The sequence below is a fragment of the Corapipo altera genome, unplaced genomic scaffold, assembly GCF_003945725.1.
Source record: "Corapipo altera isolate COAL_440 unplaced genomic scaffold, ASM394572v1 1, whole genome shotgun sequence".
NCBI classification, from domain to species: Eukaryota; Metazoa; Chordata; class Aves; order Passeriformes; family Pipridae; genus Corapipo; species Corapipo altera.
In genome coordinates, this window is record NW_020884873.1 from 7,336,356 (window position 1) to 7,358,032 (window position 21,677).

At 35.7% G+C, this 21,677-nt stretch overlaps 1 protein-coding gene across 3 annotated transcripts in view; it reads right to left on the reverse strand.

Annotated features, from left to right (window-relative positions):
• The window catches only part of IPO8 (importin 8), a 48,619-nt gene that overhangs the window by 17,565 nt on the left and 9,377 nt on the right, over nucleotides 1-21,677 (reverse strand). For all 3 annotated transcript variants that reach the window (XM_027659334.1, XM_027659340.1, XM_027659347.1), the window contains 18 exons: nucleotides 20,578-20,734; nucleotides 18,245-18,403; nucleotides 17,129-17,285; nucleotides 15,984-16,073; nucleotides 15,103-15,197; nucleotides 14,453-14,537; nucleotides 11,817-11,951; nucleotides 10,866-10,965; nucleotides 9,110-9,186; nucleotides 7,727-7,843; nucleotides 5,373-5,462; nucleotides 4,527-4,692; nucleotides 3,790-3,950; nucleotides 3,238-3,363; nucleotides 2,539-2,605; nucleotides 1,723-1,848; nucleotides 1,133-1,230; nucleotides 52-147 (listed from right to left, as the gene is read on the reverse strand). In XM_027659334.1, coding sequence (XP_027515135.1) covers nucleotides 52-147; nucleotides 1,133-1,230; nucleotides 1,723-1,848; nucleotides 2,539-2,605; nucleotides 3,238-3,363; nucleotides 3,790-3,950; nucleotides 4,527-4,692; nucleotides 5,373-5,462; nucleotides 7,727-7,843; nucleotides 9,110-9,186; nucleotides 10,866-10,965; nucleotides 11,817-11,951; nucleotides 14,453-14,537; nucleotides 15,103-15,197; nucleotides 15,984-16,073; nucleotides 17,129-17,285; nucleotides 18,245-18,403; nucleotides 20,578-20,734 — 2,102 coding nt within the window. The remainder of the gene's footprint in view (nucleotides 1-51; nucleotides 148-1,132; nucleotides 1,231-1,722; nucleotides 1,849-2,538; nucleotides 2,606-3,237; nucleotides 3,364-3,789; nucleotides 3,951-4,526; nucleotides 4,693-5,372; nucleotides 5,463-7,726; nucleotides 7,844-9,109; nucleotides 9,187-10,865; nucleotides 10,966-11,816; nucleotides 11,952-14,452; nucleotides 14,538-15,102; nucleotides 15,198-15,983; nucleotides 16,074-17,128; nucleotides 17,286-18,244; nucleotides 18,404-20,577; nucleotides 20,735-21,677) is intronic.

Sequence of the window (21,677 nt, forward strand, 5' to 3'; positions counted from 1 at the left end):
AGATGGATCACTGGAACCAGTAAAAGAGAAAAGCTGTTCAATATATATCACCTGGTCAATACCCCGTCCTTTGCATTGAAGAACAATTACTTCCAGGAGTTTGGCTGCATGGCACTCTGCGTCTTCTCCTGCATCTCCTGTTAGTACCTAAAAATCAGAATGACAATTTACCAGTATTAATCACCAACAACACTGACAGCAAGTGCTCCTGCACCTGCATACACCCAAAAAATCTCTACACAGCATATACATATCTATTCATGCACAGGACATAAGCAAGGAAAAGTGGCTAAAGGAGAACTTTAAATAAAGTCAAAGAAATTGCTGCAGTTCTTTAAGAATGTTATATTATTTCTATGTCCTCACTTTCTCTTTTAAAAAAATAAATGTTACTTATAAGAATCACTGATGTTTCCCACATTGTTTCTGTTTTTTCACTTCAGTTCTAACAGTCACTGGCAGATCAACAGCCTGGCAAAGTGAAGTCCTGTTTCTAGGCTAGTTTCTGACTGAAAACAAGATGTATGCAGTCCTTCTGTGTATAGGCACACACCTGTGAAACTGAGTGCTTTGTCTCAGTGCATTTCAAGAGCATGGTCAGTGTCAATCAAAACTGACAAAGAAGTAGAATTCTCAAACGTACTCGAATTCTCTAAGCTTCTTAAAAATCAGCAGGTAGCTAGATGCCTAACACTCTACAATGCCCCAGATCAGAGAAGGACTGCAGCATGATCTCATACCTTATTATACATGAGAGACTCAGTATAAAGGAGAAACATGATAAGTGTAGGAAAAAACTTCAAGTGAGTTCGCACCTTAGCTGACAACTAGGGAGTCCAATTGCAAGACACAAAACCCAAGGAAATCAGGCTTCATTAATTCCTCTACTTACCAAAATAGTTGTTCATAGAAGAGAGTCAAGATGAACAGCAACTCTCTCCCACACAGATTTGTGCATGTAATTTTTTAAAAGCATGCCACTTTAAAAGTGTGAAGGTGCTGTATGTGCTCAGAACCGAGCTGAGACCAAAATTCCCTTAGTTCTGAAATGCCTGGCCACCACCTGGCATGTTCAGGTCAGTGTTTGTTAGGTACTAGTGATAAGCACAACAGTAAGATTTAGAAGCCTTACCTTTTTACACATGGCATAAATTATTTCTAAATGTTTTGGGTTAGACAGTAAAGTATCAGTGTCAATGGTCACATAATTATGCAAGAGAGGCATCATATCTGCAGAACAAGGAGAGTAAAAGAGAAAAAAGTTAAAGGAATCCTTACAAGTGCTAACCAGCAAGGGTGTAGTCCTATAACAGAATTCACTGGCTTATATTCTTGGATACCACTGGAAATTCAAACTTTGAAAAAGTCTTTTCTAGAATTCTTCACAAAGTGCACCATGGAGGGTGCATTGTCAGAAGAGGAACTAGGAGAGGACTACATTTTAATTAATTAATTTGCAGTTTCGCATTAGCTTTGAATATTTCAGCTTTCTTTGAGTTCAGGATCTCCTACGATAACTGATCACACTGACAGATTTGAACATGCTTCTCCTACTTAAATATGCTCCTGTTAAACTCCCACACTCAACAGACAGTCAGGGCATGACTCAAATACATGATCATTTTAAACCAAGACACTAAATGGAAGCGACCCTTATTAAGGTGGGGTTTGGAGATGAATTCTCAAACAGTGGAAACATCAGTAGAACAGAAGGGATTGTACCTGCAAAGTATTCAAAGCAATCCTGTTGGAAAACCTCATACAGAACACCTAAGAGCTGCCACATCTGAGGTGAAATCATCTGGCATGTTAAACTGAAGGCCAAGGAGAGAATTTCTTCATAAAACTCTGTAAAAGAGAATCAATTTGAAGCAGAGTGCTTTAAAAAATAAATTTAACTTGCAAATACCTTGAAATCTGAAACCAAGTCCTGAGTCATATAATGACTAGAAGACAGCAATTAGAAACTAAATCATACACAGAAAAATAGTACAAGGCGGAAAAGACTCTTTCAGATAGGCCTCATGTTGGCTACAGTTACAGCAATATGCATAGTTTTCCACTATCAATACACATCAAAAAAACATATCACCAGCACAACAAAGACAATGCTTTTAACCAATTACTGAAAAATATTTTATTTTCTCAGCCTTTGTTTTTTCTTAAAGGCCTTATTACAAAACCATGTAACTCGTTAGTGCAAGGTACTGATAAAGCAGTAATTTAATTGCAGACCATGTCCATAACAGACCAATGTAATTGTAGACACAGTCCTTTAAGATAACTAGCTAGAACTATAATCAGAACTGCATCTTCTGCTTCTGAGTTTGACCTCCAAAACACAACAAACAAGCTGACTAATGTACAAGAGGAGATCAGGAGAAACAAATTATAACTGAAAATTAATGCCTTTTTTATTCTTTAAAAAAGTACAAATACAGATGAATTCTGTTCTGGAAGAGAGCAATAGCTAATTTACATGTTTTTACATAAAAAAAATTCTTCATGGTTTTTCTAAAAATTATCTCTAACACATACCTATAACATGTTTCTGCAAAACAAGACCAATGATCTGTAAACAAATGCTCTCAAGCTGTTGAGTGATCTGAAATAAAAACATAAAGTAGTTTATTAAAAAAAATTAGAAATACAGTAATTTAATAAATGCATTAGACTAATTCAGTTGGAGAAGTTCTTAAAAAGGCTTTTATAATTTTTTAAATGCTGCATCAAAAATCACAATTATTATCAAATAAGATCTCACTGACACAGAAAGAATCGCTTTTTTCATGAATATGTGAAACATAAACTTACACAACTGGGAGACCAATTCCTAGGAATACTATCCAAGAAATCACCTACAAATACGGGTCACCATTGTAAAAAACTAGCCTTAGGCAAAACATTTCTCCCTAAACTCTATTTTAACAGTCTGTAATACAACTAGCCACTGTGAGGAAAATTAACTCTACCCCAGCCAAAATCAGCACATTCCAAAGAAGTGTTTACCCAAAAAAGTGCTAAGAATGTTACCCTCAGGATATAGATTCCCCTTGAAGTTGAGAGCTAAACAATGAAGAAATCACAAAAGTAAACTGGGCTTTAAATTCAAATTCAAAGATTGATTGGCACCAGTAAATGCATGTTCACGTCAAGTGATGCAGCATACATGGAAATGCTTGTTGTCGTGACTGAAAGGCATGTGGAATAGGAGAAAATTATGAAAGAAAATCTCACCTCCTTGTGATCTTCCACAACTGTCAGGATTGTGTCAATTGTGTGCAAGATGCCCATGGCCATAACTGTTTTGTCCTCTACTTCCTCATATTCCTCACTCTGAAGTACTTTACCAAATATTTCAGCCTGTGAACAAAACCAACCAGCTTGACATTCAAGAGTAAACTCACATTTCTAATTTGTCATGCAAAGCCAAGACAGCTAATGCAACAGCACCAATGCCTTATCTCTAAGAGCAGTCAGCACTGAAAGGGGAACATAGAAAATTGAAATCTCCTCTTTTTTTTAGAAGTCTGACTATGTTAAGTCTTTTGAAACATTAAATGGTTAGAGTTTGGCTCACTAAAAACAGTGACAAAATTCAGTATCTTTGAAAAGCCCATAGGTTTTAAAGATGCTTCCCAGAGTAAAGAAAACCATAAATACCGTGAATACTATAGGTGGACTCTTATAAAGATTACTTTAAACAGTGTGCACTTCAAAGTTCATTAAATGTTTCCCAAACTAGGCACATGCTTCTGACTGGACTGTTGTTGGACTATTGTCTCTTACCAGGTGTTGAGTCATGTCAACAGCGATTGTAGCCACTTCCTGACTGTACTCACAGATCATCTTCTGGATTACATTGGTAAGATCATCATTCTCTGTCTCTCTAATGATGTGCAAGAGCTCCTGCATAACTGGCCTCACATAAGGCTTCACATATTCCTTGGCTAAAAAAACCAATTGAAACCAGGTGAAGTCAACTATCCATAAACAAAAATACACAGCATCTCCAAACTACCAGGTAACTGACTACTCTTGAACAAAATAATTTTTTTTAATTGAATTTTAATTAATCTGAATAAAGAAATAAAAAAAGCCAAAAAACATACCCAAGGCACTTTTACAGTTCTTAACTAGTAGACAAAGTAAATAAATTGTACAATAATGAAATGTCATCTACAGCTAAAATCCAGTTTTGAGGGAATACTTGCCCTCATACATAGGCAGCATTCATTCTTAAACATGCACACAAAGACAGGTGATATTTACTTTGTTAAAAGAAACATGCTGATTCTAACTTCTTTTGTGCATAGACTTGCTGTAAAAACTAGAAGTCAGAATTCTGTGATGTACACAGTAACCAATGAGCAAGTGAAGCTGTCTAAACATGATGAAATGTTCTTAAATATATGCCTTTAGATGGTAGAAATGTTTAGATAAATCTGCACCAACCTCCACATCTCTACAAAAAAAGAAAAAATCAATAAATCAGTGTATAGAGTTGATAAATCACTGTCACATACCTTGTTCTTGGTTGCTTATTAAGGTCTGAAGGGCTATGGCTGCTTCTACTTTGACAGGCATTTCCTTATCTTCAATCAGGCTCTTCTTTGTCAACTCTACTGCATTCCTCAAGTTTAACTCATTGTGAAATTTCAAAGCACTGAATGAATGAAGTACCCAACAGGACTGCAAGACAAAAAGAAGAAAGAGTTAGGGACTATTGCAATTTTTAAGCATTTTTTTTAAGTGATTCAAAACTAACACTATCTATCTCTCTGTTTCCATGTATTGCTTTTTTACCCCCTTAATTACAGGGTATTCATACATTAAATGTAACAGGTTTTTTGCTGTTACTGTAACTCAAGCAGTTCTTTGTCATTCTTTCCCAAATTCCAATAAATTCAGCATGCACATAATTTGCATTCATAGCTTTGGTCCTTCTAGGGGAAAAATCAGAAAAAATTCAAGAAAATTAACTGTTTATGGTTGATATCAGCACCTGAGGATTTTCTTCAAGCTACACTCAAACTGACATTATCTACTCTGTGGAAATTCTACCTATTTTTCACAGGCATTCAACAACTTTAGTTACTAAGATATGCTAATGAAAAATGGCCACAACCACTGCTCAAATTCTCAAGTTCGATTTAAGAAGTAAACAACAATATATCACAGACTTTCCATCAATTGATTTAACTGAAAAATCATTTTTTAAATCAAAATTATGAAAAAATACTGTAAGACAGTTTTATTTTAAATTTTACTATGTCTTTGCTTTATTTCTTTCATTAACATTCAGAATGAAATCAAACTGCAAAGGAAGGAATCGTGGAAAATACCAAAATTGATGTAAGAGGTGAACTTACTCTAGCTCTGAGGTACCCCAGGTTAGACATGAATAAGGGAAATACATGATTCTGTAACATCAGCTCCATCTGATCCTTGAAAACACTCTTCTGTTGGTGTAAGCAAAAATTAATTTTGGAGACCATTCATTTTACTTCATCCTAGCCAGTAATTCATTTCAACTATCAACCATGGGAAATAAAATTACTTGTCTATATAATAAAGGTATTCTCTCTCAGAGATATGGATCTCATACCTTGAACACAACAAACTCATAAGCATAGCAAGTTCAAAGTCAGATAAGTAAAAGAACTGTACATATATAATATTCAACTCTACATTATTCATTACAATACTATAAACAGGAGTTTTCATTTTATTTAAGGCAATTGATTCTAGTTGATTTTTCTTTAAAAGTATTCAAGATAAATAACCTAGTACTTCCAATCTTCCTACAAAGGAGTATATACATACCTGAAGACAAAGATAAGCTTAATATGAAACAGATCTGAGTTCTCAAATGACCTACGGTTACTATAAGCATCAAAACTAATTATTTTGCACATTACAACAACAAAAAATCACATCTTTTTTCATGTTTATTAGTGGGCAAAGATAATTCCTTTGTGACAAAAATCTCCTTAGTTAGAGAAGGATATTTGATGAGTTATCCTTCATTATTTCAACCTTGGAAAATCCCAAGATATTCACAGGGAGCTAGAACTACCAGCATGGAGATTTGGGACTTTCCTTACAGCCCAAGAATACTAGAAAAGATATATGTTGGGGTGTTACCACCTAAAGGAACGATTCACTGACTAAGATAGGAGGTGGGTAAAATGGGACATTCAATACAACATGTATCTTAGGGAATCAGACTTTATTTCACCAGTGGATACATAATTTTTTCCCCATACTGATTCCCCAAACCATCGCAGAGGTGGATGAAGAACTGAGCAGAGAAAAATCAGAGAGAAGGGGAAAGAACTTTCCCTTGTGCACACAGGTCAGAAGTTTGTGTGCATTCAGCTGAAGTTGTATGGAGAACCAGGTGGCCAAGGCAGGGTCATTGTGTCTACAAGCTCCTTACAACCTGTATCTCAGTCGACTCAACAGCCAGAAAACACAAATCCAATATTTTTATGCAGAAACAGCTGATGGAATTATTCAATGTGCCAAATTCCAAATGCAAGAAATTCAGATCTGAACAAAGTCTGAAGTGTTTGGGGATTATAAAACTTTTATAAAGTATATTATAGCCTCATGTTCCAAGACTGAAAATTTCAAATAGGAGTAGAATACTGGAATAACCTTTTTTAACTCAGGAAAGAGACAAATAGATTTAGAAACCCTCAGTCAATATGAAAGTCTCCTCATAACACAAACAATGTCTTCCTCTGTTATGCTCCAGTGTGAGGGAGGGCATCTACAACCCAACATAATCTACAAAAATTCTTTAAAAGTTACTGATGTTTCAGGAATTAAGATCAGATCATAGATTGGTACATTGGTAAAAAACCAGACAGTAAATGTTGGTAAGATGGTTGCTTGTGATATGAAGACACATCCTGCACAGAGAGACAACTCATATAAAATACAATAAACTACTTCTAAAAGGAAGCCTCCAGCACAAGGTCACCATTCTCATGCTAAAAGTGATAAAGTTTTGGCAGTTCTTTCGACATGGAACAAGGGCTTACTTTGGACTCCATCATCTACAAAAAGCATAAGGGAAACTGTAATCAATGTTAATTAGAGAGTAACAGTGTGGATTAAATTTGTATTCAGATTCCAGAAAAATACTCAAAATTCTGAAGATGTCTATAAAAAAAAACGGAGGAAGGTTCTGTGTTCTTCACAGTTACTTTCAGAACTCCTAACTGGCTGATGAAACAAGACTTAGAGCCACACATTGCAGAGTAAGAAAGTTGGAAAGCTAGACAAAACACTCCTGCAACATGTGAAGTAAACCTTTTTCTGGAACCAGAAGACGCCCACAAGAGCACAGGCTGCTGGGGAATTTGATAAAAAATCACAGGCAATGTTACTGATGGAATGCATGTTTGCTTTTTAAACACTTCCATTTTACTACTAAAGTAGAAGAGGACCAAGGGACTGTTCTATAGCAAATAGAGTTTTGGAAAAACTTGAGAACAAAAATCTGTGTATAAAATGGGAATATAAAAACCAGGAAAGAATGTTAATATTTTTAAATAAACAAACCCTAATATTCTGATTGCACAGTGAAATCTCTCTGCAGACATTATAAATATGGCTAAGGGTTAGTCATACTTTAAAAACTAAGACTTTTCTATTTTAAAATCACTATTGATAGTAAGAATTGCCAACCTTGTTCACTTCTTTACCCACCTACCTTCAGTAAAATATCTGCTAGGGATCCTATAACATGCAAAGCTCCATCTTTTTTCCTTGGATCAATGTTTGGCTCTGTCAGAATCTGGTAGCAATATGCCATCATTTTTGGTAACACCTATGCAGGACAGAAAATACACAATCTCCTTTAGTCAAATTATTTTAATAGCATTTTTTAAGTTAAAAAATTCATATGACATTCTTAATAAATTTTATCTTGGCCAAAGCAGTTGTGAGGTACTATGTGTAGCATCTTTCCATAGTTAAAATTTAGAAGGCTTCTTTTTCATCTTTTTAGCCAAACTTGTCAAAATTAATTTCCTTGAAATTTCACATTACTATTAGTAAATAAGATATTTTTGTTATTGTCCTGAGGTAAATCAAAAAAGGTGATGAAAAAGCAAGAGGCTCAAACTGTACCTGACCCGTTTTTTTTCCCTTTAACTTCTTTTCTGGCTTGTCGCACACATATATATTAAATAAATACATATGTGTGTGTACATATATATATGAAGATACACATATATTCAAGAAGAGCAGATTAAAACCTCATAAACTTAATTTGATCTACTGATTTTGGCAGTAGCTTCTGAAGTTGACTAGACTTACAAAGGTTTCTAGGCAAAACCAACCGCTGAATATAATTTCCAAGTCCATTATGTCCTTTTCCCAGACGATGAAATTTTGATGGTCTCAATACCAATCATGAAAATGAGAAGGAAGGTCAGTGGGCAAGAACTGTTTTGACAGCAAAGAAGTAGAAAGGTCATATTCCACCTGACATAAGACTATGTCCTTCTTTGAAAACCCACATGGAAATGGAGCTCCCTCTTTACTGGATGTTAAAATAGTACCCAGAAAAACACTTGCCACTATAGCGAACTGACATGTGCCTTCCAGGACTTGCCTGGGTACTTTTGAACAGATCACTGTAAATATAGAAAGTTCTACAGAACAGTTATGTCCTCATTAAAAAGTAAATGCATGAAATGAGTTTCACTCTTGCTAATTTCATTGCTGTCAACAGGATTTTAAATAGCATCAGTGAAAATTAATAAGGATCATGTTCACTTTTTCCCCTGCTACAGTTTGTGATGCTCAGAACAGCCATGACAGAAGCTGTCTGTAAACTTGGGAAAAATCTATTCCAGTACATCTATTTCAACTCAATTTGTATCTGGTAGATTAATTTTAAAGCTGCAAGAGGAATCCATTTATTTAAATATATACACACATATTTTTAATTCTCCCAAAATTAATAGCACTCAGCCAGGAAACATTTGATTATGTATTATCAAGTAGATTTCTTGTAGCATCTTCAAATTTAAGGGAAAAATAACATTATAAGGAAAATTCAAATAAATAAAAGTCTCCAGTTTCATACCTCTTTTCTCTTCTTTGCAGCAGTATAAAGGAGATTCTGTGCTGCTGTTGTAGTGGATGCATAATCCTCAAATACATCTAAAAAATGGAGGGAAAAAAGCACAGCAAAAAAATTTTCTTTTCTGAGTAATGAATTTTTTATAGACCATCTTGTTTTTGAGATATTACAAATTCAGGTGAATACATAACCTCAAAACTATTGACATGGTTGCTTTCACTTCACAGTTAGAGTCAGACCCAAGCTTATGTCACATAGCTTATAAAAGCATTTGCTTATTGCCTTCCAAATCTACTGCCACTCATCATTCCCTTTATTAAGAATATGTTATTTATTCATTAACTCTTCTGAGACCATATATGTATATAAGGGATGAAAAATCCTGCCTCTTTTTTTAATTACAGCCCTTATAGAAAGAACAACAGTACATTCCAGTACCATCTGTATACCACATGTACACATTTTTGGCTTGATTTTATTAAAACCTCATGGGAAACCTTTTGTATGTAAAACTACTTGGATCTGGGGTAGTTTTATATCTGTTGAAAGTTGAAGTTTTTTAGTTTCATTCATTACTAGTAAACCTCCTTTAATCAAATTGAAAATACAATTTATATCTTGGAAAAGATATCTGGGCTGCAAACATACTCTAATCCAAATATCCCTACACAAATTAAACTAAAAGATTCAAAAATGTAATCTTAAAATGTGACTAAAATTACACAATAACTTTTCCTGAAAACTTGAAGATAAAACATCATTAAGAAATGCTACCAGACTACCGGAATTCTTGTTTCAAGCCAAAAAGTGCCTCACTAACTTTCCATTTAATGTACTTTGATACTTGGGGGTTTTTTTGCCTTCCACAATACAATTTTAATCTGCATTTAACTTCCTCAGCTATGTATAAAAATAAGATTCTCTCTTTGCACAGAAAGAACTGAATTCACACACCAAAAATCAGTGATGTATTCGTACCCCGGTGATCAATGTTATATTGTAATTAATTTGTTGCATAACAACTCTCCAAGCTTTTTTAATTATTCTATGAATATTTAAACTCTGTTTTCACATATGCTAATCCCAAATCAACTAATTAAAAATTCCCAAATGCTATATATATATATATCTCTATGGTGCCTGGCTTGTAGGAGTTTTCCAGCTAGAATTGCTGTATTTTTAAAATACCCTTCTCTTTTTCAATGACATGACTCTTTTAATAGAAGTAATTATTCATAATATGGCTCTATGTGAAATTCCCAAGATTTTGCACCGAGTCTTTTGAAAGAACACATATATCTAATTATCTTAAAATCTACTAATAATAATTGGCAAAAAAATGCTGAAGGCATTGACAATTTTCAATAGACAAAGAACAAGTCAGGCCTCTTCTGGTCAAAGTGAGAGCTGCAAGGACTTGCAGACAAGCTGGCACATCTGCAATCCAGGATTCTGAAACTGGCATTAATAAGTGAGCACTCCAGTCTATTTGAGCTGCTCCAAGCACATGTGAAGAAGAAATAAATGTTGAGAGAATCATTTAAAGCTACCAGTCAAATGGTCCAAACTCGCTTGATCTGCCACCTGCTTTTAACTACACATCGGTGAGATTTTGTTATTGTTTTCTTCTTTGTGTTGTTCAGGACACTGGTGGTGAAGACAGAGACGTTACAGCAGGCATGTGAATGGTTGGAACTATAGTTACAGCTATGATGAAAGGAAAAAATACCTGAAGAAAATGCTAAAATTGCTAAATTACCAAATTTCATGCGGATATATTCATATGGATCCTCTTGCCAGAGCTCTTCATCCTCATCTTTGTAGCACATCAGAGAGAATATCACCTCTTCTGTTATACTCTAATTTTAGAAAAGTCAAATACACATAAGTACACACAAAATCCAACTCCAGTACAGCTTCCCTCCACCATGCACTACTTTATTACCTACTTTTCTGAAGAGCAATATTCCTTTAAGCAGTGCTTTTTTATTTTGTCTAACAGAAACAAAGTTACAGTATTACAGGTAATTTCCTTTTGCAACAGTCCCAGATAGCAGCAGTAATTACATAATCTATCTTTACAATAATACAGTACCACACACAAAATAATACTTCAGGACATAGTTTATAAACAGCAGAACATTGCATTCTGCAGAAGGACCTTACCAAAGTAATATTTAGCATGAGAAGAGATTTCAGAATTCTTTCTCTTAACAGTCACGGAATTAACGAGCTACAACAGGGGAGTTTATGATTTGAAAAAATAAGAGCAGGAAATCACTTTTCATTTGTTCTTAGTTCACTTATAAAACACATCCTTAAAACAGACTTCAGCTGTTTTAGGTCAATGTTTTCTTTGCACACTATCTTTGCACTATGATCAAATGTGAATTTCCCAAATCTATAAACAGTTAGCAAATAATAAAAAGCAGAACATTATGACTGTCTAGCAGATTTCAAAAATAAAAATAAAGAACTTATGGAACAGAATCTTTGATTGAGTTAACAGTACCTGCAATGAAAGGTAGTTGTAATACTGAAAAAAAAGCATTTCTACATGAATGTGGTTTTTTTTTTTTTTCCAAATCAGTCGCCGAATGATTCAGAAAATCTTGTATAAAACCGCAAAACTGGGGAGGGGAGTTGGTTTTGGGTTTTTTTTATAATCACTCTGACATGCAGTGTTTATGACTGGGTTTTATGCACTGACCTGTATGTGTGGCTTCATTTGCTTCCATGTTACAGAGTGAATAACCCCTTGGTTCAGATAATTTAACGTTTGCTGAAGAACACGTGGTGCAACGTAGTCTTTTTGCCTGTACTGGTCTAAGATTCTTAATAGAACCTAAAGAAATGACAAATTGATATTATAAATTAAGATTAAAAATTCTGTCTCATGCATAGACATCCAGTGCATCTCTTCAGGGAATACACATGAACAGATAAATTAGTTTTATAGTAGAGGTTCTGGAGTTAAAAATCACTATTATGCCTTTGACCCAAAAATCATAAATGATTTAAATATCAAGGTTCTGTTCCTGCAAACATTTATGTACATGTCCACCTTTACTACTAGCCCTACCATGTGATCACTTGTGATTATAAACAAAAGATATATTTTAATATTCAGAGGCTCAGTTTACAGAGGCCTCAGCAAAATCTGGAATAGATAAGGAAAAGGCACAGTGAGATTTTCAAACTGGTGGCTTCTATATCTGCTAAGTGGTATCTGTGTTCATATTTAAGAACAGACTCCTAAAGAAGACAAATTACTTTGGAAGAACAGTGATAAGAATAGAAATAGTAAATTAGGAAAGAAAAATAGGTTCACCTAAATCTGTGAATCAGAAGAGATGCAAAACTCTTAACTTCAGTTACCTATACAACCAGACAGTATCAACTAGCAGGCTATTACAAACTCTATCACATAAAGCTTCCTTAATATAAAAGTCTGCTCTACTAAGAAGACCCCACAGTTCAAAGCCACTAATCTGCACTAATGGCAGATGAATTATTAGCAGGTGTAAAGAACTGGCATGTAAATGAATAACGATAAAAATCAAGGGCAATGCATAACAAAATACTGAGTCATTTAGTTCCAGTAGAACAATTCTGCTTCATAATACTTCAGAACATTTTAATAAATTTTATTTTGCATACAGTTCCTCATTAGGAATACTAAGTCTGACCTTAAGCCTTTTATATGACACTCTTCTTGGACAAGAATTGTCTATATCTTATACAGACTCGAGCAAAATGTCAGCGCTTAACAAATGATGAATAAGTAACAAAGGCTTAGTAATGTAATATTCACAACAGAATTCTTACTAACTCTGCAAAGAAATGTGACAAATCATCATTTAAGAGCCAGAAACTGAAGAAATGTGCAGATCATCCAGTCTACTTATCTTGAAAGCTAAACTGTCCCTTTGGCAACATAGCTTAATACCTTAACAAACTTTAGGTATTTTAAATTATAACTGCCCATGGGAGTCCACTTGTCCACTCAGGAGTGACATTGCAGGGAATTTAGAATAGATATCAGGCTCTTTCCCTTTTCATTAAATTCATGGCCTTACCACAACCATTCCTCTTCTTAGTTCTTACCAATGGATAAACTATTCTGATGTCAAACTGGGATGGAGAAAAGTAATTTTGTTTTGCAGACAATCCTGGTGTTTTGAAATCTAGCTTAAATTTGACTTCAAGTGACAACAACAGCCTGGCACCCTGCATCAAAGACACCACAAATTTAAACTGTAAGAAGCCTGCAGATGCCATGTCAAGGATATTTCATCTGGCAGCATGCTAAGGAGCCACATATTCTGGAAATGTGAATTATCCAAACACTTGGCACTTGAAAAAGTGCATTCCTGGGTGTTTTTCGAGGTTTACAAACCAAAGAAAATCACTAGCAGGAGAGTGTTCTGCATACTCTTGGCCTCTTAGGGGTGTGTTTTGAATATGTAACCCCTAAGCCTGGACAGTCAAGAGCTTTAGTGAGCCAAAGGCATGGGAACTACTGCTCCCAGTCATCCAGCATATGGCAGGCTGAATGACAAACAGGAGCTGGGCCAAAAACATCTGAGCTTGGGAGCCAGCACTCTTAGGCTTTCAAGAACCCAGTATCTATAGCCATTCTACCACAACCAGGGAAATGCTGGAAGCCCATGCTCCCAGGGTCTCCCAGCTCACAGTTAAGCTGGCAGAGAAACACAGAAAACTCTGCAAGGAACTGCCTCTCTTCTATGTAACTTCATCAGAACTTAACTGTCTCCACACACCATGTTAACCACAAATAATTAGCGCTCCCCAACAAAAATAATTTCCTTGGAAACTGTGAATTTATGGTATATTTTCATATAATATGCTTTCCAGGTATAAAATAACTTTCATTGCTGTTCTCCAGAAATCTTCTAATCTGCTTGTATCTTCCTGAAATAAAACAGTATCACTGGATTACCACGTCTAAGCAGTTTGCAGCAAAAGCACTTAGTAAAAACTGGCCTAAAAATATACCCTTCTGTGAAGTGAGATCTCTGCATTAAGTTCTTCTCTCAGCTCTATCAAGAATGTTTATTCATGATGATAACAGCATTTCATCAGCACTCACCTTTTCTGAGAATTTTCCTGCAGAGGTTTTCAAATTGCTGAAAATTTGTGTTATTATACCTCAGTTAGTTGTATGGCACTGAGTTCTAAAGAACTTCTCAATCTTTAAAAGGAAAACCTGCCTGACTCCCTTCAGTTTTGTTTAACCAATGAACTTTGATACAAGTGCACTGCTAAAAAGTAACACATTTCTTCAGCCAAAATGATGCAATTCATAAAATGAACCGTGCTTACCTGTTGTATGCCCACAGCGTAGGTTTTTAAAAAGAAGTCTGAGAATTCAAAGTACTCTTTAGTTACATTTCCAGGACTTCCATACCTTTAGGAAGCAAAGGACACAGATATTTACACTGTGAGAAGTCCACTGTGTCAGGAAAACACAGTACTTTCTAAATCACAGAGGACCCTGCACCAGCAAAGGAAACCTTTCCCACAGGTTCCTTCCAAGCCATCATTTCTCCTACAACGCCCCACTTTCCTTTTCTTTTCTTAAATTATCATAAGGTACAATATTATAGTCAAGTAAGTATCGCTGACCTTTTGTCACAAGTTCTGTAACCTCCATGTTTATGGATTTCTTTTCAAATCTTCCCCTGCCTATACATTTGAGAATATAAACACTTGTAGCTGGATATGGTAAAATAGATTGATTGATAGATTTAGTTTTCCTGTGAGGTGAGTTTCTTGCCATCTTAGAGAGTCAAATTATTTCACACAGAGCTCAGAACAGTGGCTGTGCCAGTGCAAGGCAAAGGACAGCAGCAGAAAAACCTCTTCAGGGACCATGTGCTGTTAAATTGATTAAACTGTCTTGTTTAATTGCACTTCAAGTAAGGGGACAGGTTTGTAACCCAAAGGTTTTAATAGGTTTGTTAGTTTGTTACCGCTCAAAGAGACGAGCTACAATGTGCAATGCCCACTTCTTGCACTTCCACCACACCAGCTCCGGTCTATCATCTTCATCAATTTGCAAAGTCTCCTACAAATAAATACACTTGTTTTAAATTAGCAATGTGATTTATTGAGATCAACTATGCTTTAAACATTCCTTGATGAGTAAACTAACGTAAAAGGCACAGTATCGACTAAAGCTTTGGTTCTGTTAACAATTATGTAACATTCAGGAGCTCTCAATTATCTTAATTAGCCAATATAATGTACATGTGCTATACCTGCACAATGCCTGTGCTTTAATTTTCAAAATAATGCATATTTAAAAGATGAAAACTCTCAGATATGCTTGAATAATACATGCACTCTGGTTTAAAAATCAAGCATGATACTAACTCCGAATATATACACTCCAACCATATCTTAATGCAAAAGTTGTTACAAGAAAGTTAAGGTTGTGAAATAATTTTCTAGAAAACTTAGGAAATGCCAGTTAATGCTGTACACACACAAACAAGAATTTAATAACTAATTTTATCTCGTTCTTTGGGAAATATGAATCATGGATGAAATAAAATGAAGAACAGAGACAAATTACGGGTTTGTGATGAGCTTTTGATTTTTGTTTGAGAGAAACTTGGAAACTTGCAAAATACTCCAGATTTAAGTTTTTATTGTCTCTCTATCTCAGACAACGAAATTCTGAGAGCTTACATGACCTTGCTTCCAATTCTGTCAGAAATATGACTTATTCCAAGGACAAGAATCTTAAAAAAGTATCTTAAAAAAAGAACACTTAGAAAATGCTTACACTGACTGCTCCTCAAATGGCAACACAACAAGTATCAGAGGTCTTTATAAAGTTAACACTTACCAGAGGTACATTTCTATCAATGATAGTCCGGAAGATCTCCATCCACTGAGTCATAGTCTGGTTATTCACCAACTGGAGTGGCAGTGCATACTGAAATAAGAAAAAAAACCCACAGGCATGAAATACTATTTTTCTCTCTAAAAGGTAGATCTTTCTAGAGTAGTTACATTCTGAGGAAGATGAGGTTTTAAGTAAAATTAAAACTAATTAGGTTAGCTATCAATAATACTTTAATTGCATCCTCTTGGTACAATTTATAGAGGAATTTCTGAGCAGACACAATTTAAGGAAAGTTCCTTGATCTGAGAACTTGTCAATCCTTTTTGCTCCTTTCTCTTCTTCACAACAGCCCAGCTACCTTTTAGGGACCCAGCAGTGTCTGTATTATGGGGTTTGGGCAAACCAACAGCATTTTAGTAAACCCAACGTGCCCCTTATTACTACCTCGCTACTATCTAATACATCTTTACTTCTCTACAATACCCAAGCAAGTGACAATATTCAGGCAAGTTATTGAGAAGAAAACAGGATACTGGTATATTTTTAAAACTCCCCCCATATAATAACAAATTATTTTAACTTTTTAACCCCCAGTAACAATTTTCCAGCTGCTCCTTATGTAGGATATGGTTTTGTTTCTGATTCCCTAAAAGTACTCCCTCACCAAGCTCATCACTGTGAAAGCCAAAGTCATCTCTCCAAATTGCATGTCCTTCAATAAATAATATCCATCTGATCTTCAGAACATAATGAGAAATGCCACCTACTGAAGTGCAGTATTTGACAATTACACCACAATATCCATTACTGACACTTTCAGAGGCCAATCACACAGTGTAGATACCTATACAGTTCATATCAGGTTATGTGCAATTTTACAAAAATAGGACATTTCTCCAGTAAGATTACAGATAGGATGTGCAGAATTACCTACACTCATTAAAAATTTAATCTGGGAGATCATGTGACCAGTTTTTAAGTAGAAAAATCTATAAATATTGTATTTCTATAACAGTTGTTTATTGTACATGACTTTGCCCATCTAAATGGTTCTTCTTATTCAATCCCACCTCTGAGTGTACTGAAAGGGGTCACTGTGCCCAGCAAAGTAAAAGTTTTGCTTTTTCCTTTACACAGATGCCAACCTGAACAAGAGCATAGAAGATTTTTAAGATCTGTTTCTGAAGCAGTACAGAGTAATGGGAGTTATCAGGCAGAAGCTGGATCATCTGCTGCTGAATCCGAGGCAAAAAAATTTGCATTGCTGCTATAAGAGGATCTCGCTCCTCTGCTTTTTTGTATCTGCAAAGGAAACAAAAATGTTGGTCCAGGATCTACACACCAGAGATTCTAATGCCTATTCCCCACCAGCAATTTAATTTCTGTCCCCTAAAAAAAAAGAACATCCACCTGTCCCTCATTCACTCTCCCCTTCTCTAGCCCCTCATCTCAACAATTTGTGCAAATTCACTATAAATAGCTAAAAATAGAGAAGTGAAAACCAAGAAATGTTACCTTATCCAAATGCAGCTATTGAGAGGAAGACCTACTGTCCTTTACTACTGAATTGTCACCTCACAGGAGCAGGGACCTGAATTTCTCTGATGTTCATACCAATGCCAAGCCCAAGTTGGGTGCTGAACAAATAGGAGTGAACAGCCATCGGAAGGGAAAGACAATTCCTTGGTTTGGAAAAGATTGTCTTTCTCTATTTACATTCCTTTTGTGTGGCTTATACATGTTTCTAACAATAGGTAATTACAAAAGAAGTGAGTGAGAAAGCTCACTACACTGTTCCTAATTCACACTTTGTGGATTTAGACTATCAGGAGGATGGTACAGGTAACAATATGCAAGAGACACATGTACAATTGTACATATGATAATGGCAACACTATTCATGACATAAAAGCAGAAAACAATTTGCATTCATATATATCCAACATCTGGGGACTCTTCAAACAAAAGAAGTTATAAACATATGGAGTTTTTCCACACATAGATTAAAGGCACGTGGCCTCAAGAAAAAAATGTCAGTAAATTAATACAGGTTATTGCTGGCATCTCTGCTTCCAACTCACTGATGATACAAAGATGATGAATATTTTTCATTTATTTGTAGGAAAGGAAGTATAATTATTAATTCCCATTTTCTATCTGAATTCTTTGAAGAACTGTCAGTGCTCTCAATAAAGTCATTTTCAGTAATCAACTGAGACTAAAAGCACCAATTCCTCACCTACTGATGGACATCAACTTACTCATAAGTCTTCACCAGCTGATACAGGCACAGGAGGCTCCCAAGCCAACTCCCACTGTTTGGAGACTGCAGGTAGTAGCCTATCTTGTCCACCACAGCTGTCCAGTGGCCAGGAAAGTCATGTTTAATGATAGCACGGAGGCACATGGTCAGCTGGGCTCTACAGCAAGAGGGAAAATGAAATATATTATAAGCAAGTAAGATCATGGTAGAGTGTTTAAAATTAAAGGAGAGACCCCAAATCATGGATTAGTGGCCACAATACACACATTATGTCATAAGCACCACACATATTTTGACAGCAGTGAAAGAGTTCTGGGAAGCGGTAGAAGAAAAACAAGAATAAAATCTTAGGGGATTTAATTTTGAGGAAGAAACTAATTTCAGAACATTCTAGGTAGTTTCCCCCCTCCCTCTCCACATGCATCAGGTAATATTTTAAAAGAATGAATTGCTCACGAAACCAGCTAGCTTTGTACTTTAAAAATGAATGTTTATACTTGCTTCTGAGGCTGAAAGCAACCACAAAAACACAAATTTGTATGTTTGCATTAAACAATAATGGCCTGTGTTATGATCCAAGCCACAGGTTCCTCAAGAAATTACAATCTTCCTGGGATATTCTAGAACAGCACTTTCTCAACCTTCAAAGTATATGGCAGGGTCAGTTAGGTAAAAAACATCTTACCATTCCTCTCCTTCCACACACTTTTAGATACCACTCATGATGGTGAGGCAAAGCAGATTGTTAATTGATTGAAGTGACTAAAAAAGCTGAGCAGCACTGAACTAGAAGCTGTAAAGAAATACTTTTGGCTCTGCTAACGAATGAAAAAATATTTTCTATTATCAGCTCCATTTAGTTTTCCTTGGGTATCCTCCTGCAGTCCATTACATCAGGAGTCACTGTTACAGAGTAGGCGAATATGGGGCCCTACACCTACTGATCCTTGTAGCTTTGTACAAACTTACCTTCCCCCCCAATCCTTTGGAGTTTGTGCTTGTTGCCAATTTGGTTCCTCCTACCCCCTTATTCTTACAAGTAAACCATGAAAAATATCAGTATTAAAATATCAGACTAGTTCCAGTAGAGTTCCTTTGACTTTTTTAACCTCTGACAAATCTTCAAGTTTTTCCAATATTTAAAAACCCTGTACTTTATTCCTGGTGATCATCCCAGGGTTTTCAACTGTTCTTTTAGATGCAGGCAGTCACTGTAACATCAGGGCATTTTAAATATCAAGTTAGGAAACGATCCCTGTGCCAGCTTGCAAAGAAATCTTCAAACTTCCATTATTTTATGTTCCTTTGTATAAACTTAGCCTTGGTATTTATGACATGATGGCAGGGGACACTACATGCCTTTACCTCATTATTACAGAAACAGCAAGCACTTCCTTACCTTGTAGTGCAACCTTGGCAAGGAGTTCTATCTCTTAGTGGAGATACTACTCTGTGTCAGAGCATGTTAGAAAAACTGAACTGGAAATGATGATTTAGTTCATTTCCTTGTCTCTGCACAGGCCCATTTATATCCTAAGCATTCCTGGCAGGTGTTTGTCTAATCTACTCATAAAGACCTCCAGTGACAGTAATGCTATTGCAGTCTAATTCATTCTGGTGTATCATTATTTTTTTTAAGCCTTATCTCCAATTTCAATCTGTAGTCAATCATTCCTCTTCTCAATATAATTACTGAAAAATAAAGACAACTTCAGGCACTAGCTGGTAGATTTAGGAGGAGAGTAAAGGAAGATTTTCTTCTGTTTTTCAAAGATGAACATCTATACACTACAGCTTAATCCCATCCTTTCAGCCTCACTTTAATTAGAGGGATGAACAACCACAGACTGGAGTATGTCTTGTGATTCTTAACTATTCTTCCAGCAAAAAGTAATTCTTCATTCTTCTAACATCTTAAAACCAAGAACACTAATACACATTTAAATACTGGGAAGACATATAAAAATTGTTGAAGTAATTAAGAAAAGGGCTATCAGAAAACAGGAAACAGTATTTCCCCTAAATGGTTAATTCTGTATTGCAGACAGCCCTGTACACAATCTGCCCTCAATCAGCCAAACAGGCAGGCTGTCACTACAGCAAGTGTTACAAGACACTTTGAACAAACACCATAAGAGGATAAATCACATCACAGGGCTCTCAACCAGGTTACCACATTTCTGAAAAACAAGCGCACATAAATAAGTTTAAATTAATTATTACTGCTTTTGCAAAACAAGTACTCAAAACATTGAGATTCTCACATCAACATCCAGACTGGTAGGTCTGAAAACATGACCAATAGAAATATCTCTATGCAATGAAAGGTACCTCACTAAGTCAGGAGAACGAATTATTCCTTCTACAATGTTATCACGAATCTGCTGACGATCATTTTCATGGATGTTGAATGGAAACACTGCTTCTCCAGGAGGTGGTTCACGGTCTGGCCAGTACTGTGTCACCATGTTCTTCAGGTAAATGGCAGCTAAGAATAGACATCAGGGAAATAGTAATTTAATTCTAACACACTTCTACATTACTCAGCGCTCAAGACGTAGTACAGCTGAAAGCAGAACAAAGAGTTCAAAAGACAACCGAAAACCAGCACTCGAGTTCTTAACAATTAAAGGCACTAAGCACAGTTGAGTCAGAAAAACTCTTTTCATGATTTCACACAAGATCAGGTTCAAGTGCCTGTTCCAAAACAGAACAGAAGGATATTTCTGTCAGCTTCTGTCAAGGTACATTCTTCATTGCAACAGTCTTCCATATGGACATAATACTCCATCGTTCTAAACGAGCAAACAAAAATCTGCTTATCTGTATTTTCACTCATCCCTAAAACAACCACTGAAGCTCAGTAAGTGAAGTTTTGGAAGGCTCATGTAAACAAATCGCTGCACACACAGATGGGACGCTCTGCTTGGGGAAATGCCCAGTACCAAACTGGCACGTGGCCTACCTTCTATTCAGACAGAAATGTTCACTGTGAATTCCCTAAGCTTTATCTCACTATTAGGATTTCCCATAATCCCTTAGAATTGTTCCCTTCTGTCTCACATGGAAAAACATGAAAAATAAAGTTAATCTTCAAAAGAAAACAAAGCAGCATTTATGCATCAGTACTAAAATGCCTGTAGGCATTCTTTAGGAAACATAGGAAATATGGTGTGAGGCACTAAAGGAATGTACTTAATAAACTCTTATCCCTGTACACTATTTTGGTTGATAACTAGCTAGGGGTTTAAAGTATAAATAAGACATCCTTGAGTACAATAATTTTTCTTGGTGATGACAAATTACAAAGTATGAAATCGTAGTTTGTAAAATATTTTATAGGAGTAAGAGGAAAAACAGTTCTTTGTCTATGACATGCCAAAATATTCAGACAAGAAACAGGTTCAGAAAGACCAGCCCAAGACTTTAAT